This window comes from Podarcis erhardii (assembly GCF_964252035.2).
Source record: "Podarcis erhardii genome assembly, chromosome: 8".
Classification (NCBI taxonomy): domain Eukaryota; kingdom Metazoa; phylum Chordata; class Lepidosauria; order Squamata; family Lacertidae; genus Podarcis; species Podarcis erhardii.
Genome location: NC_138499.1, coordinates 8,139,112 through 8,157,951, shown reverse-complemented (window position 1 = coordinate 8,157,951; position 18,840 = coordinate 8,139,112). Strand labels below are relative to the sequence as shown.

General features: G+C 44.1%; 1 protein-coding gene across 1 annotated transcript in view; it reads right to left on the bottom strand.

Moving 5' to 3' along the window:
* Positions 1–18,840, bottom strand: part of COL22A1 (collagen type XXII alpha 1 chain) — a 196,442-nt gene that overhangs the window by 35,878 nt on the left and 141,724 nt on the right. Inside the window, exons 34-43 of the mRNA XM_081873968.1 lie at positions 16,399–16,452; positions 15,232–15,285; positions 13,237–13,290; positions 11,268–11,321; positions 10,470–10,523; positions 9,912–10,016; positions 8,135–8,179; positions 7,950–8,027; positions 5,057–5,092; positions 2,720–2,773 (exon numbers count right to left, since the gene is read on the bottom strand). Coding sequence (XP_081730094.1) covers positions 2,720–2,773; positions 5,057–5,092; positions 7,950–8,027; positions 8,135–8,179; positions 9,912–10,016; positions 10,470–10,523; positions 11,268–11,321; positions 13,237–13,290; positions 15,232–15,285; positions 16,399–16,452 — 588 coding nt within the window. The remainder of the gene's footprint in view (positions 1–2,719; positions 2,774–5,056; positions 5,093–7,949; positions 8,028–8,134; positions 8,180–9,911; positions 10,017–10,469; positions 10,524–11,267; positions 11,322–13,236; positions 13,291–15,231; positions 15,286–16,398; positions 16,453–18,840) is intronic.

Genomic DNA, 18,840 nt, shown 5'->3' with positions numbered 1-18,840 from the left:
CCCTGCTATGGGCTGTGTGCCCACCTAGTGTCCCCTCTCTTTTCTCAAAAGAAAACTCAGATAATGAAGCCTCACCAGGGAATACATATGAGTTTCCAGAAAGCTGCGACTCTGCTGATTGAGAGCACTGAGGAAATGAGGTATGGATGAGATATGTCCCTTGAAAATGTTCTTGACACTTTCTTGAAACAAGAAGGAGCAATTCCCAGGCAGCACAAAGCAGCCAGAGTCTCGTCAGAAACAAGGGAGGGGAGAAAGAAGAGGGTCATTTATCATGGGGGGCTAACAACACACTGCACAAACATGCTTGATGAATTCAATATCTGCATATTCAGATACAAATTGTCCTGATCCAAATCTCCGGGATTCGTGCGCACATGGGAACTGATCTGTCCACTAGCTTGTCCACACTTCTTGAACTTTCCTACAAAGTTTTCCGTTCAACCAAAATGTGTATGAAATTAATGATTTGATAGAAATACCATTTCAGGAAGGGGGGAAGCTGTGGTTTGGTCTTGCCCCCCCCACTTTTTTCTGGTGAAATATACTCGGAGTTGAGCGTGGATTTCATGCTCTTTATTCAGCTCATAGTGGTGGGGAGGAATGGAAGTTCCCCCACACAATGGGCCGCATGTGATTGGCTAATTCTGGGATTCACCTGTGGGCCAATCAGGTTGCGGATTCACTTCCACCTGGAGCTGGATTGGGTGGCTCCTGTGGACCAATCAGACTGCTGCATTCTGGACCCTATTCAACTCAGTACATAACATCTGGTATGCAGGTTTCTTTTGGCTCAAAGATTACTACAGAAATATTTGATGTATATAAGAAACAATTGTAAATCTTTGAAGACACTGGTAGGGTTGGAATAACTCTTTCAGCGTATGGTAGATAAATATGATATGAAAAATATGAGATTCTAGAATTTATTTGATACTTACCAAAGGAATGGAGGGAAGTCTGAGGCTCGGTAGAGGCTAGTTTAAATATGTAACTTATATATGTAATATATGAATGTATGTACGTTTACTAAAAATTGATAAAAAATATTCTGCAAAGATTACTACAGAAAGGGGGCAAAACAGATTTACAGGTGAGCATTTGGAAAAGATGGAGATCAGAAACAGACAAGCTTGCCCTGTTCTTCCACTTTTTAAAAAGAAAAACAGCTTGTCGTCCACAGGGGAGGGGAAAATCTTGAGTATTGTTTTAAAAATCTTAACCATTTATAACCAGCGGCGTAGCGTGGGTTGTCAGCACCCGGGGCAAGGCAAGTAATTTGCGCCCCTAACCCCTAACCTGCCGCCGCTGCCAGCTTCTTCTTGCTGCTGCCTGGGCTGGTCGGGTGTGGTTCTCTCCCGCGCTCAGCGCTGCGCTGGGCGGCCGCTGCACTGTCCCTCCCTCAGATAGTCCCTCCCTCGCTCTGCTCTCTCTCCGCTCCGCAACGCAATGCACGCCTGGCACCCTCACCCTCACCCTCCACAGTGGGCGGCGACCTGGCAGCTCGGATCCGCACAGCCAGCACTGCAGTGAGAGAGAGTGAGTAAGCCAGGTAGGGGCAGAGAGCTGCGAGTGCGAGTGCGCCCCCCCCAATGTTGCGCCCGGTGCGGGTGGCCCCCCCTGCACCCCCCATGCTACGCCACTGTTTATAACCTGACCTTCACCTTCACATGTACCAGTTTGTGTTTGTGTGTGTGTGTGTGTGTGTGTGTGTGTGTGTAGGAAGGGAGTAGAGAACACAAAATGAATCAACCTATGGAATAAGTAAAACAGCAGCAAAGGCAGGAAATGCTTAATCCTTTCCTGCCCCCCACTTCTCTACTCCATCTTGCCCTGTGGATGTTTTGAGGGAGCATACGAATGCAAGAAGCTGCCTTATACTGAATCAGACCATTGCTTCACCCAGCTCAGGGCTGCATGCACTGTGTGGGATGTGAAACACAAGAGCAGTCAAGTACAACATTCCTAGAGTGAACATGTTTACACATGGGGAGGAATGTTTGTCCAGCCAGCAGGTAAACTTCCTGTTTCCTTCTGGGCTGGGACAGACTTCCTCTGCATGTGACTGGAGGTGGGTGTGGCCTCACCTGTGCAGGTAATGACAAAAGCACAGGGCGGGGCAGCCATCTCTCTCTCTTTTTCACCACATGCATCGAAGACACAACATCTACTAAGCCAAAGATGCCCTCTTGGCTTCCAGCTAAGAGAGGATAAAAGGACTGTCTTCTTATGAGATAGATTCTAAGTGTATGTTACTTCATTAAGCTAGGTCTGCCTTCTGGGATCTGATTGTGAACAGAATGTGAGTAAACTTTTTTTATACTTTTGTAAAAGACTGTGTTGCCTCTTATATTTTATGAGGGAATAAGGGGAACATACCAGAACAGTTATTATAGAGGCTTTAGCGAGTCTGAGCAAACGCATCCGTTGCAAAACTTAAAATTAAGGGGAATGTTACTCTGCTGAAATTGTGGAACTTGTTAACACAAGTTGGATAAGGATATAATCAGACAAAATATCCTCTCCTGCATCCCTGAACACCCCCACACACTGATTTGGCAGCAACGACCCAAGGTTTCAAGCAGGGCAGGGGCAGTCTCTTTCAGCCATATCTGTAGATGCAAGAGATTGGATCGGGGCCCTTCTGCGTGCAAACGTGATCTATCACTGAGCTACTGCCCTTCTCATAGGCATACCAAACACCAATATGTTTACTTACATCCTGACCAGATGGCCCTGGTTGACCTTGAATGCCTGGCAAACCTCGGGGACCCTAGAAAAAAAGGGGGATAAAATTAATAATTCCAAATATGCTATTTTATTCTCCCCCAAAAAAGAAAGTTTTTAATAGCTTTATAAAAGAGAGCATCAAAATAATGCAAACACACCAATAAACATTTTTAAAAAATATAAAATACAGTCTCCTACACAAACACACACACACACTGTCACACAATTGTTTATTTCCTACATACATTTATAGGGCGAGTCACAGATTTAATTTCAGGAACAGTTATCACAAGAAAACCGATTGCCAATTTGCCCATAAATAACAGACTAACCTGCCTGCTGGGGAACTGCTTGTAGACAACACATACTGTACATGAATTTGTGGCTACAATTGTGCAGTGATTCTTTTCCCCCAGTCCTGCCCTATTATTTTAGGATCTGAACCTGCTATTGGTTGCTTATTGCTGATGACTAACATCCCACCTATGGATGACCTGGATATAGCAATATTTCAGGGCATTCTAGGGTGTGAGTTTGGGAAGATGGCTGCCCCTAGCAGGTACCATTTTTTCCTAGGGTGACATTAGTTCTGTCTTCAGGATTTCCAGAAATATGCTGGTTGGGGCACAAAAATACTTATTTGAAAATAGGATATATTATTTATTTTTTTAAAGAAAAGGTAAAGGACCCTTGGATGGTTATGTCCAGTCAAAGGCGACTATGGCGTGTGGCACTCATCTCGCTTTTAAGGCCGAGGGAGCCAGCATTTGTCCACAGACAGCTTTCCGGGGCATGTGGCCAGCATGACTAAACTGCTTCTGGTGCAACGGAACACCATGACGGAAACCAGAATGCACAGATGCCATTTTCCTTCCTACCACAGTGGTACCTATTTATCTACCTGCACTGGCGTGCTTTCATACTGCTAGGTTGGCAGGAGCTGGGAAACAGCAATAGGAGCTCACCTCGTCGTGGGGATTTGAACAGCCAACCTTCTGATTGGCAAGCCCAAGAGGCTCAGTGGTTTAGACCACAGCGCCACCCACGTCTCTTTCTTAAAAAGAGGAAATGACTACCTCACCATGTCATGTCAAATGACAATTTTTGTGTGCGAAGTATTCCTGGAACATAAAGTCGCCTCCACTTTGGGTGCCTTGAGATTATCTCCTTCCCAAACCTGAGCCAAAAGTTATTCTTTCACTGTGAAGCTGTATAGATCATGTAACTGGGCTCAGAATGAGTGAGGTTGCCATTGCTTTGCTCCTGCAGGACGACTCGGACTTGTTATTGCAATTTGATCAAGCTGGCAGCTGCAAGCTAATTTCCTGATTATAATCTGCACCGTGTCCTTCAGTGACATTAGCTCTTCATCTTCAGTGTGTGCTTCACATGATATAATTCATTTTCTCTCTTCTGCTGATCACATGGAATTGGGAGGTTTGCCTAAAAAGAGGACTTCTACCTGCACAGATGCCATTTCTTCTCAGTACATTTCCGAGCACAATTCAAATTGTTGGTGCTGACCTTTAAAGCCCTAAACGGCATCAGTCCTGTATCCCTGAAAGAGCATCTCCATCCCCATTGTTCTGCCCGGACACTGAGGTCCACCCCCGAGGGCCTTCTGGTGGTTCCCTCTCTGCGAGAAGCCAAGTTACAGGGAACCAGGCAGAGGGCCTTCTCAGTGGTGGCACCCGCCCTGTGGAATGCCCTCCCACCAGATGTCAAAGAGGAAAACAACTACCAGACTTTTAGAAGACTTCTGAAGGCAGCCCTGTTTAGGGAAGCTTTTAATGTTTAATAGATTGTTGTATTTTAATATTCGGTTGGAAGCCGCCCAGAGTGGCTGGGGAAACAATAATAAATTCTTAAAATGGGAAATAATAAATTCTTATTCTTATTCTTATTCTCCTCCCCCCCCCCACCCCCTGAAATTGGCCCTGGAAAGCCAATTGGCCCTGGAAAGACTACAGGGAGGGGAGAGAGGACACCATTTTGATCCACCAGACTGTAATGCTTGCACACAGAGAATGGTTGCAAAATTCCACCAATAGAAGTTCAGAGTTGGAAGGGATCCTGGATGCTATCTCATCCAACTGCGTGGTCAATGCAGGGAGATTGTGGACTCTCCTTCCTTGGAGGTTTTCAAGCAGAGGTTGGATGGCCATCTGTCATGGATGCTTTAGCTGAGAATCCTGCATTGCAGAGGGTGAGACTAGATGATCCTCGTGGTCCCTTCCAACTCTACAGTTCTATGATTCTATGACACCACCTTCCTTCCTTCCTATCAACACCACAACCTGTGCATACTTAGAAAGACATACTGTACCGATGGGCCTTTATCTCCAGGTGGTCCTGAGGGGCCCTGAAAAAAACACAAGAAAGAAAGAAAGAAAGAAAGAAAGAAAGAAAGAAAGAAAGAAAGGAAGGCATTGTGAGTTTTGATCACATTAGTTGTCATTCAAATAAAGGGAGCTATTTGCCCCCCACACACACACACATCCCAGTCACTCAGAAAATTAGTCACAGGAGGACTGATCTTAACCAATCTCAGCCTACTCAACGTATGCGAATTCTGACTCTTTTATTCTGTAAAAGTGCATTGTATTTTGTTAATCTTTAATCTTGTTTGTGTTTGCTTGTTTTGTTGCAGATCATTCTGAGGTTCTGAATGCAGTGAAGGTATAGGATAAAAATGAGCATAACATTATATATATATATTTTAAAAAACATAATTAATTTGATTAACATAATATTAACCATCCAGATTTTCCTACGCTACAGCAGATGGTGTTCCCTTTTAAGCTCACACCTGCAAACACATAATCAGATTACCTCCTGATATAGTTCCTCGAATCTTTTAAAAGAACAAATTGAGGTTCGAAAACAAAAGCTGCCACTATCATTTCCTTTTATTTTTATCATATCCTTATGTTAAGAAAACCCGTTTTCCTTCATCCCTCCCAGTGGAGACAGTGCAATGTAGCAGTGTTGGGTTAAGGCCTCGAAGGCCAGGGTTCAAATCACCACTCAGTCATGAAACCGATTGAGTGACCTTTGGACCAGTCACAAACTCTCAGCCTAATCCACTTTGCAGGGATGTTGTACAGTGGTACCTCAGGTTAAGTACTTAATTCATTCTGGGGGTCCGTTCTTAACCTGAAGCACCACTTTAGCTAATGGGGCCTCCCGCTGCCGCTGCACGATTTCTGTTCTCATCCTGAAGCAATGTTCTTAACCTGAGTTTCTGAGTATTTATGGGTTAGCGGAGTCTGTAACCTGAAGTGTCTGTAACCTGAGACATATGTAACCCGAGGTACCACTGTAATGGCAAAATAGAGATGGGAGAACCAAGCTTCTGGGATGCCAACAGCTGTCCAGCAATACTAGGTGCTGCTGCCAGCTCTGCACCTATTGCCAACGCAGAGGCAGACTTTGGGCTCTCTAATGTTAGCCGTACTCTGTGTGACAGTCCAATTTGGTGCCCTCAGCTCTCCTGCTCCATTCTGCAACACTGTTGTGGTGCCCTCTGTGGGATGTGAAACACATAGCAGTCAAGGACAATGTTTCTGGAATGGACATGCTAGGGCAGGCATAAGCAAACTCAGCCCTCCAGATGTTTGGGACTCTAACTCCCGTGATCCTTAGCTAACAGGACCAGTGGTCAGGGATGATGGAAATTGTAGTCCCCAAACATCTGGGGGACCAAGTTTGCCTATGCCTGTGTTTCCTCCTGAGCTGGGACAAAACCTCCTCTGCGTGTGACTAGATATAGGTGTGGCCTAATCTGGGTAGAGGAGCACACCTCCTTCTTTTGCTCTCTCTTCTCCATTTTTTTTTTCTACGTGAAATGACTGTCGGCAGTCACTTGGGACTAACTCCCTTATGGGATAGTTCCACATTTATATACCATATTTTTCACCCTATAGGGCGCACCGGCCCATAGGGCGCACCTAGTGTTTTTTTTTGGGGGGGGAATAAATAAATAAAAAAAATTTCCCCCAAGGCTGGGGCAGGAGAGCTTCCTCCGACCCCAGCCCCCAGAACAGGCTGCTATCCGCAAGGAATAAATACATGGGGGGAGGAAGAAATATGGTTGGTAGGTCATGATAATTTAAAAGCAGCACCTCCCCCAGGCTTGCAGATATCTGCCCGAAGTCCGGGGTGTGATGCTCAGCGCGCCCCAGGCTTCGGGATGCAGGCTGCTATCCACAAGCCTAGGAAGCACGGCGGGAACTCCCGCTGGGCTCCCAGGGCTTGCGGATAGCACTGACCCCTCTCGCTCTCCAGGCTTCAGCGAAAGCCTGCATTCGCTCCATAGGACGCACACACATTTCCCCTTCGTTTTTGGAGGGGGAAAAGTGTGTCCTATAGGGCGAAAAATATGGTATATACTGTCAGAGGCATAATGCTGTCCAGCTGGCCATAGATAAGACTCCGGGCTCTCAGCCAATTCCAAACAATTTGATTTATTTGACAAAGTTCAAACGTACATCTCCAGCATTTCAATTAGCGTCCTTCCCCTTGTGTGCAGTTGCTGCCTCTAATCTTTCTTCTTCCTTTTCCGCATCCAACATGCAAGTCTGAGAAAACTCCTCCCCTTACTTCCTCTGTGTACTGAATGACTTGTGCCAGGCTTATCCTCCTCCCCCTCTACGTCAGACCCACTTTCAGACGACAAGCTGCTGATAATCTCTTTAGGCTCTCTATAACTGCTGGTTTCTGTCCTTTCATCTTTTCCCGTTTGCCTCTCCCTGACATATACTTTTGTAACCTAAATCTGCCTTCAGGGATCTAACTGTGAACTGAATAAATGTGAGTAAATTACTTTTATATAGACTTTAATGAGATTGCTGTCTCTATTCTTTTTAAGAGGGACAAGAAGGGATCTGACCAGGAATCTTATATGGAGAGGCTCCGACAAGCCTGCAACAATCAAACCGCTGTGCATTTAAAGGGGAATCTTTAAACTCTGCTAAGATATAGAACTTGCTAAAGCAAGTTAGGAAGGATATCATCAAACAATATATCCTCTCCTGCCTCCCTGAAAATTCCCACACCTTCTGCAGTGCAGTGCCCAGTCCCGCCACACTGGCTGCAACACCTTAAAACTACCTCTGGCAGGTGGCTCAGATCATTCATACAAGTCCTACAGCCCAAGGAGCCATTGACAAATACTTGTGTTGTATCATAGGCCAGAGGGCAGCATGCTTGACACTTACTGGTGGTCCAGAAAGTCCGATGCCTGGTATCCCCCTGTCTCCTGGCTGACCTGGAACTCCAGGAGCCCCTCGATCTCCCTATGAGAGAGAAAATATAAGACTTATGCCTCAAGAATGTCCATTTGGGAAGATCTAACACTATTGTAATGATCAAATGCAACAGAATGACAAGATAAAGCACCCACCTTCTGCCCAAAGGGTCCAGGCAAACCCGGTGGTCCTCTTTCTCCCTAGAAATAGATGGAACTATAAAGTAAATGTCACCAACTGAGAAAGATGGAAATGTCTAAGAAACCAGTATTCAGAAAAGGAAAATGGCGCCTATAACTATCACATTGTTCTTCGTAGAGATAGCAAAACTCAGTTATGTTCCCTGGTGATTATATAATAACGATTATAATAATTATTCTGTACCCAGAACCCAAAGTGTGTGGGGGGGGGGACTATTTAAACTGGATGCAGAAGTACATTCCAACTGCACACTATGATTGCCCTAAAATGTTATTACTCAAGTGCGTGAGGATCACAAGATTCATATGTGAGCAAAAATTTGAAAGGACTAGCGGGTGAGAAAGATGGAGAATTAGTATCAAAAAAAGCCTGATATTGCTTAGGGGAAGCAATTCAGAATATCAGATGTGCTGTATATTATTAAAGAAACAGAATTTGCAGGTGTGGAGGTCTTCACCCAGGGAACTGTTTTAGCTCTGTCACTTGCAGGTAGCTGCAAATTAAGACGCAAAATTGCTTGACAGAGACTATATACTGGACTTTCCAACCTGGTGCTCCAGATGTTTCCAGTTGTGATTCCCATCAGACCCAGACAGGATGACCAATGGTCAGGGATGATGGGAGATCAAGAGGCCCCAAGATGGAGAAGGTTGCAATACACGTAAAAGGGGCCATTTTGCTCAATCACTGTTCGGAACCAAGCAGGACTTGCTAATGAACTCTTATTCCTGCCACTTGACTTTATTTGTTATTTTAAGGACACAACAGGCAATGGCCTGTAAAAGCCATGAATTATTCAAGTGCACATTACTGCACCAAGAAAGAATTGCCTGACCTCTTTGGGAAAGGAGGCAGAAAGTTTGTTGAGTTGCACATCCAAGGTTTCTGGTCCCTCAACTGCTCAAGGCTTCTTTTAGCAATTGTGAACATGTAGCCTTTCTCTGCTTCCTTTGATTATCCTACTATAAAGGTCCACAGTTCTGAGGTTAGAGACACTTAAGAAACCTTCTCTTTCCAAATTTCAGACTGGTTTTTAAAGGCTGCAATCCTATGCACACATACTAGAGAGTAAGCCCCATTGAATGCAGTTGATCTCACTGCAGGCTCAACATCCATAGGATTCCATCATGAATTACCTTATTTTGCATAAAGTACTTTGTTGGCAATCTGCCATTTTCCCATATTTAAGTTTGGACTTCTGCTAGACTGCAGTTCATGCAGCTCATTTCTGCTTTCCTTATGGGATCACACACACCAAAGAAAAATAAAATGTTAGACTACAGCTCCTACCATTCCTGAACACCTGGAATGGGGCTGAGGGGAATTGCTGTCCAACAACATCTGCACACCCACAAGCTTCCCAGCCCTCTACCTCAGAGGTTAGCAGTGTGCACAAGCATATATGTGCACTAATTAAGTCACTGTGGAAACAGGAATGTTGATGCCATTGCACAATACTTATCAACAATGTTTATTTTTTTGTACTGTTTCATAACGTCCTTTCGAAAAGAGAGAGATGCGGACTGAAAATTGCAGAAAACTATACGTGTATCTATTTCCAAATTGATTTTTGAAACTTTCCCAGTTCATCCTAAAGGCAAGGCATAGAATACTAAGCAGAAGAACAGGATGATGATTGACAGAACAAAAAGAAATGGAGCAAGAGACATTCACTCAGTCCTAAATTGTTAACTACTTGGTTGCGCATGTAGTTTACAAAGTGAGACTTACTCTATCGCCATCTCGACCCTTGCCGGGTAATCCAGGTTCTCCAACACCTCCTGGCTCACCTGTAGGCCCAGGTGCTCCTGGCTTCCCTTCTTTTCCAGGATCTCCCTGCAAAATATTTGACTGTGTGATAACCAGCCTCATATAACCAACATGCTTAAGTATAATTAATGCACAAAGGGGTTAAAATCACAGAGTAAGCTGTCCTGCCAGGCTTAGCTCACCTTGGGAAGGGACTAGGTAATCAAGCCTTTGTTCTGCTTTCGGTCTACCTGAGAAGCTCAGCATGTAAAGAAATCTCAGCTGGTTGCTCCAAGCTCAGACCGCATGGCTTTCACAAGCCTTTCTTGAGTTCCTTTACCAATAATATAGGAACTTTCACCACTTTGGAATGAAACTAAGTTTTACTGTCTGTGCAGCATTTTCTGAATGCTGTTTGGAATAACACATGAATCTGGCATTTGAAGAATTTGTGAGTAAACCAAACATTTGGTCTTTTTCTATACAAGAGAAAGAGAGATGCTTTTTCACAGGCATATTTTCAAGAAAGCAGTTTTGTACCTTTTCTCCTTTGGGGCCATCATTTCCAGGTCGGCCAGGATCTCCAGGTACACCCTGTAGAGAAAAATAAAATGAACCAGTTAGCCTTCTGTGGTAGGAAGATATATGGGAAATCACTGAGAGAATTCATGTAGTATGATATTGCTTTAACTATATGGTGTGAATGCAATCTTGTTTTCTCTCATTTCTTGCATTTTTCTCATTTTAAATTTGGTTCTACCTAAGTTAGATATATTTTTTTTAAGTCCTCATAAAATTCCTTACCAATTTAATATGAATTTCTCCTAATACACATCTTTTTGCAAAGCAGTTACCCCTAATATACCACATATTATATGCTATCTTCAGTAATATATAGGGAAGTTTTTAATATTTGATGCCTTACTGTGTTTAAATTTGTTGAAAGCCGCCCAGAGTGGCTGGAGTAACCCAGTCAGATGGGCAGCATATAAATATATTTTATTTTATTTTACTTTTATATTTTCAACATTTTGACTGAGTATGCACATTCTTATACACATTACTTGGCTGGAGTATTGCAAAATCTGAAGAAATGCAGATTTTGAAGGATGGCTGTGTTTCGGTTCACACATTGTTTCCTCTATTGCAGGGGGTTGGACTACATGACCCCTGGGTTCCCTTCCAGCTCCACAATTCTATGATTCTATGAAATGCAAATGAGGGAGATTTACCTTTAAATGCCACCTGAACTGAATCTTCCCCTCTTCCCTAATCACGATCCAAATCACCTTGCTATTCAGGATATACCCAGAGCTGATGGTTATGCCTAATACATACCACATTTCCAGGCAAGCCTCGTGGCCCTGGGGGGCCTGCAGGTCCTGGTGCACCCTTTAGAAATAAGAAAAAGAAATGTTTATAATCCAAATTTGGTATAAAATGAGTCCTATTGCCAGGTTCAATATAAAGTGCACTTGCTATTTGAAATGAATTTTCTACAGATAGAGAATGCATTGAAAACACACTGAAAATGTAGACTGGGATAAAAATTGTTCATCTTAAATGAGGGAGAACCTTTCGGATCAGCTCTAGTCTGGGGGTGGGGACATAGAGGTAAAGCATTTGCCATTAGAGTCATTGCTTGGTTGTCGAACACGTTGGTACTCAGACATTTTGGCTCATGAACGCCACAAACCCAGAAGTTAGCGTTCCGTTTGTGAATGTTTTCTGGAAGCTGAACGTCCGACGTGGTTTCCGCAGCTTCCAACTGAGTGCAGGAAGCTCCTGTAGCTAATCGCAATCTGTGCCTTGGTTTTTAAACTTTTTCGGGAGTTGAACGGAATGGATTATGTTCCACAACCAAGGTACGACTGTATAGAAAAAAACAATTCAAAGAAACAATGGCATACAAGTTCAAAACATTATAGCCACCAGTCACTTCCAAAGTGACTGCTACATACTAAAAATAATCACATTTCTATTTAGCCCCCCACCCCAGCAAATGTCAAACAATGTACCTTAAAACACAACTGCAAAGGGAACAGTGTTAAAACAATGGCTAGAGAAACATTCAACCAAATGACTTTCTGAACAGGCATGCTTTAACAACAACAAAGACCATGGTGTCAGGCCCTGCTGCATCTCACCAGGCAAAACATTCCATGGGATAGGGGCCACCACATAGGAGGCCCTGCTTCAAGCAGTATTCCGGCACACTTCATTAAGGCCGAGGAAGGCTTTAGACATTGAATGGAGCATGAAGGAAGGAATATATGGAAGAAGGAAGTCCTTAAGCCATTTAGATATCATGCGCAGTGGAACACTGCTTCAGCTTTGGAGAAAGTCGACTTGATGGGATTTCACCATGTCAAAATGATATGAACTGGCCCATCGTCTAATCCAGCATACACTTCCCTTGGATAAATGCTCTTGAAATGAATGGGAGCTGGGCCCAGATCCTGCTTATTTCAGTGGGGATTTGGGCAGGACGTTCCCACTAGACTGGGCCCATCAACTTTTCTGCGGGGGGAACCACTTGCTTGAACTGCCTGAGAACTGAATTTCATTTGAGTGGGGCTACCTTTGAAGGTGACCCGGAAACTGCAATTAATCCAAAATGCGGCAGCTAGACTGGTGACTGTGAGTGGCCACCGGGACCCCATAACACCGGTCCTGAGAGATCTGCATTGGCTCCCAGTATGTTTCCGGGCACAATTCAAAGTGTTGCTGCTGACCTTTAAAGCCCTAAATGGCCTCGGCCCAGTATACCTGAAGGAGCGTCTCCACCCCCATCGTTCAGCCCGGACACTGAGGTCCAGCGCCGAGGGCCTTCTGGCGGTTCCCTCGCTGTGAGAAGTGAGGTTACCGGGAACCAGACAGAGGGCCTTCTCGGTAGTGGCGCCCACCCTGTGAAACACCCTCCCTTCAGATGTGAAGGAAATAAGCAGCTATCTTATCTTTAAAAGACATCTGAAGGCAGCCCTGTTTAGGGAAATTTTCAATATTTAATGCTGTATTGTTTTTAACACTCGATTGGGAGCCACCCAGAGTGGCTGGGGAAACTCAGCCAGATGGGTGGGGTATAAATAATAAATAATAAATTATTATTATTATTATTATTATTATTATTATTATTATTATTATTATTGAATTTGGAGCAAGGTGACTCCTACTGTTTGGATGACTCAACACCTCCTCTCCCCTAGCCAAGTGTCTCAAGGGAAATTGCTCGTACATAACAGATGAATTTCTAACACTCTTCTGACTATCTAGGAAAAAGAGTTTCTAAAGCAGACCAAATACTTACAACCTCTCCTGGTGCTCCAGGGCCCCCTGGTGCCCCTTCCTGCCCCTTCATACCCTACAGATAAAGAAAACAAGGGTTCAGTCTGATGGGAGAAGGGACCAAGTTGCTGGACGTTCGGAGAGCCAGGCAAAACAAAAGCAGCCAGCTCAGAAAGCAGGTGCTAAGACAGCTGCTAAACCTGCTCCCCTAACAAAGGACATAGTTTCCATTTCCATTCATGGAAAAGATAATAAACCCTGATCATCTAACTGAGTTGCACAAGGCAGCTGATTAAGGCCTCATCATCGGAGCCCGGAAAATAAAGTCCCCCTCTATGGGTGCCAGATTCAACAAGGAGCTTTTACCGACTGTCAATAACAGAATTGGCTCACCCACTTCCGTGTCAACCGTGTCTCCCTTCTTCCTCTCTCCTTGAATGGGGAAGCTCACCATATCGAAACAAGATAGCTGATTTAAATTCAGCCGCAAGCCAATTGCAAGTGACCAATAACTACCTTGTGGGCTGCAGGTGTGGTGAGGGTTGAAAACAAGTTTCGATATGTGCTACTGAGAGCGTAAATGAGCTGGAAACGCTACCAAACTTTGAGAAAGGAATGGCATTTTTCAGGCCCAAGAAAAAGCACCACAAGATTCAAAGCAGAAATTCAAAGTACTGTACTGTCTTAGACATAGCCCTACAATCTGCTAGAGAGAGATTCCAGCAGCTACAACAAGATACAGTAATTCCCCATTTAGCTTTCTATGTAATATATACGGTATCAACCCAAAAATCTACTGAAGACATGCTTAAGGCTGCAAGAATTAAAAAAAATCATTGGTGCACAATGGAAACAAAGATATTGATGCTGAAGATCTGGGCTGTGAACATACAGCAAAGGCATAAAGACTTACAAAATGTGTGTTGCCACAAGTAGTAAAGGTAAAGGTAAAGGGACCCCTGACTGTTAGGTTCAGTTGTGGCCAACTCTGGGGTTGCGGCGCTCATCTCGCTTTATTGGCAGAGGGAGCTGGCGTACAGCTTCTGAGTCATGTGGCCAGCATGACTAAGCTGCTTCTGGCGAACCAGAGCAGCGCACGGAAACGGCGTTTACCTTCCCGCCAGAGTGGTACCTATTTATCTACTTGCACTTTGAGGTGCTTTCGAACTGCTAGGTTGGCAGAAGCTGAGACCGAGCAACGGGAGTTCACCCCGTCACGGGGATTCGAACCGCCGACCTTCTGATCTGCAAGCCCTAGACTCTGTGGTTTAACCCACAGCGCCACCCGTGTCCCTGCCACAAGGATTACTTCTCTTCATACTAGAACAAAACCCCCCAGATAATGTAGCTAATGTTTTTTACTGCTCTAAGGATGTTCCCCACACTTTCAGTGTCAGTGGCAACAGGAACACAGTTTGTCAAAGCTCAAACTTATAGAAACTTACATACACTCAACCACCCTGCAAAAGAGACTTTGTTGGCTTGGCAACTGTATCAACTGATTATGCCCAAGCATCAGCACTTGACCTGAAGGAATTGGGGGCAATTGCGAAGGTAGTGGCAATCAAAGTGAGATTTTGATGTGCCTGAAATGAAAACTTTCAAGAGGTTTAAGTTTTAACATCAAAATTCACAAGGTTATTCAAAATGATTTGTGTGCTAAAACGTTTTCTGCTGTAGTTGAGAAAGGTTATCAAAAATAGCCGTATTACTTATCCCTGCATTTTCTTGCAGTTTCAAGTGTTGTGCTTTCTTTCTTTTTAATATAGAAGACACCTGTTTTTGAAAATTGAAATTAGCAATAAATAAATAAATAAATAAATAAATAAATAAATAAATAAATAAATAAATAAATAAATAAAATGGGGAGGGGCACAACCAGTTAGCCTTGCCATAAGTGCAAAATAGCCTGAAACCGGCACTGCTCTAACCAAAAAAATCAAAAGAAGCAGAATTACGACCTTCACACATGAGCTGCTTTGCTACTTATTAATCAGATCCAGCGTTTCTGGCTTACCGGTGGCCCTGCAGGTCCCTGAAGCCCCACTTTACCAGGAATGCCACGTTCTCCCTGTTGGAAGGAAAGGAGAAAGGTAAAAAACCACAAATGTTCCTTGTTATATATGTGATTTTTCTCAAGGGAAATTAAATATCATGTTAGGCCCATGGAAACCATACAGAGATCAAGCAGTAGCCTCCTCTTCTTTAAATGCCACAAATCAAGTTAGATAAAACGTAAAGGCTGCATTCTTCCTAATTGCCTATAAAAACTCAGTAATTCATTAGGATTCTAACATATCGAGTTGCACACAGGCATGGACTGAGCAGCCTAATTTTGTCCTGGTACTCAGCTATAGGTCTGCCCAAAAAGTCCATGAAATTGCAAACAGTTTGCATGCATTTTTGTAAACAAAAAAGCCCATTTGTATGTAAAATATGCAGAAGGTTTTTCAGTGCATTCATCTGCAAAATATGCACCATGAACACAGATTTTATGTAAGATACATATTTTTGTGCACAGAGAAACTTGATTACAGAATCCAGAAAAGTGCATAATATGTCTGGGACGTGTTCCTGTCTGTGTGCACGTTCAGGAGTGTTTTGGAGGTTTGTTTCGAAAAAAGGAAAGCAAACCGATGCCTCCTCCATCCATAGTGTGAATTAATCAGTCATTTCTTAGCTCGGACTGGGAAGAAGAACATAAAAAAAGAGAGGAGATAATAGAGGCTACTTATCAAGGAACAATGAGAGCAAAGGGCCAGGAAATAAATAATAATAATAATAAATGGGAGATGGAAAACCTGCCTGTGAAGCTGTCTCTTTCTCCCAGCTACCTGATGTTGTATACAGACCTCATGAAGAGTAGAAACTTCATATACAAATTTAAAGTTGATGCAATAAGCAATATGCACCTGCACACATTTTGCAGCTTTTAGTAGACATACAGATACACAGCTCCTATAATCACGGGAATAATGTCAAATGGACAACTTGCATAATGAGTCAGAAGGAGGGAGGGAGATGCCTACAAAAGTCATATCCTATCAGTTCTTCTGTTCAGGTGACATCTGGGTTTTCCCTCCGCTGAACAAACATTTGTAGCATGCCCCACAACAGAAATAGCTCTCTTCAACCTTTCAATGTACTTATAGCAAGCAAAGCGAGAAGATTACAATGTGCTTACGGGTTCACCTCTTTCTCCACGGTCACCTTTTTCACCTGGTAGCCCTTGTTCTCCCTGGGAACAAAAAATACGAGCATGTTTGTGAGGCCCACACATAGAGAGCAAATCCCTTTCTTCACAATGGTCAACCTTCCATGTGCAGGACAGCGATGCAACTTCTGGGTGGCAAGTGCTCATGAAAATTCATCTTAGTGCATTTATTTTCTCCCAGTATGCATCTTTTATTTTTGCAAAGCAACTGCACGGTACAGGTAAAGGGACCCCTGACCATTAACTCCAGTCGCGGATGACTCTAGGGTTGCATGCTCATCTCACGTTCAGCCCGAGGGAGCTTGTTCAGCCCGAGGGCGTTTGTCCACAGACAGCTTCCTGGTCATGTGGCCAACATGACTAAACCGCTTCTGGTGAAACCAGAACAGTGCATGGAAACGTCGTTTACCTTCCCGCCGCAGCAGTACCTATTTATCTACTTGCACTCTGACATGCTTTCGAACTGCTAGGTGGGCAGGATCTGGGACCGAGCAATGGGAGCTCACCCCATCATGGGGATTCGAACCGCCGACCTTCTGATCAGCAAGCCCTAGGCTCTGTGGTTTAGACCACAGCGCCACCCGTGTCCAATTGCACTGTAATGCAGTATAATTTTATGTTTTTTATTTATTTCTGCTTCTGTCCCATGCAACCTTTAACATAATATGTGTATTCTTGGACATGGTACTTGGCTGGAGGGCTAAATTGCAAAATTCAGATAAGTCCGAATTCTGAGCAATTGCTTTGTTTTGGTTCTCGTATTGTTTCAGAGCTGCAACTGAAGCAAGTTTGTATTTAAATGTCAAATGAATTGAATCTTTCTCCCATCGCTAGCCATAGCTCAGTGGTAATCACATCTCTGCTTCGCATTCAGAAGGTTCCCGGTTCCATCCCTGTTATCTATAGGCAGGAAGGGAATGTCTGTGGTCTGAAGATCTGGAGGACCAATGGTCTGACTCAGAACAGGGCAGTTTTCTATATTCCTATGCTGATTAATAGGACTGAAGCTTAAGGCAGATATGAGCATTAGATTTGAAGAGAGCATGAGTTCTGCATGAAAACTCTCTGCTGCCTCCTAGTGGATGAAAGAAAGATGACAGTGCAGTACAAGCGACTATGATAATGAACTTCTCTCTTCAGTTTACTGATTCAAATTGCTCATTTGGGAAAATATTAATAAAGTCATTTCAAGCTTGCAACCCCATCTTAAACAACCAAATTGCTCCAAGTGCAACGCTGAGGGTTAATTAAATTAAAGGGAAGGATATTATTTAATAACTGCAAATGCAGGCCACTGTCGCCATGGAAACGCAGGCTGCCAATTAATCTCTGGAAGCTTGTTTGATATTCTCTCCTTTTAGTTGTTTGATTGCACAGTTTGATCTGTGTTTTCAGGTGGGTTGGAAAGAGCTGCGGAAAAGACACAGCTTCAGTTTGCTAAAGAAGAAACAAAGACCCAAACACTGGAAATAAGCAGGCTTGCCAAGCGCAGTACGAAGCCAAACCTTCCTGCCATACACTGCATAGAAACCTTTGCGAACCTGGTTCCCTCCGGCTGTTTGAGTGCAACAACAGAAGTATAGTGTCCAGATCAATGAAACTAATAGAAGAATTCTTTAAGATGAAGGTAGAGGAGGGATGCAGGTGGCACTGGGGATTAAACCACAGAGCCTAGGACTTGCCGATCAGAAGGTCAGTGGTTCGAATCCCCGCGACGGGGTGAGCTCCCATTGCTCGGTCCCTGCTCCTGCCAACCTAGCAGTTCGAAAGCATGTCAAAGTGCAAGTAGATAAATAGGTACTGCTCTGGTGGGACAGTAAACAGCGTTTCCGTGTGCTGCTCTGGTTCGCCAGAAGCGGCTTAGTCATGCTGGCCACATGACCCGGAAGCTGTACGCCGGCTCCCTCTGCCAATAAAGCTAGATGAGCGCCGCAACCCCAGAGTCGGCAACAACTGGACCTAATGGTTAGGGGTCCCTTTACCTTTATTCTGCAATGGTCAGACCACACATAGAATTTTGGGTGCCACAATTTAAGAAGGATGTTGACAAGCTGGAATGTGTGCAGAGGAGGGCGATCAAGATGATCAAAGGTCATCAAGGGGGTGTGGGGGGGGGTAGTGAGGGATCTGGCCTGTGTGGAAGACATGGCCTGGTAAGGTCCTTTGTAAAGGACCCCTGGACGGTTAAGTCCAGTCAAAGGCAACAATGTAGTGGCAGCGCTCATCTCGCATCAGGCAGAGAGAGACACCATTTGTCCACAGACAGCTTTCTGAGTCATGTGGCCAGCATGACTAAACCACTTCTGGTACAACGGAACACCGTGACGGAAACCAGAGCTCACGGAAACAACGTTTACCTTCCCACCAGAGCGGTACCTATTTATCTACTTGCACTGGCGTGCTTTCAAACTG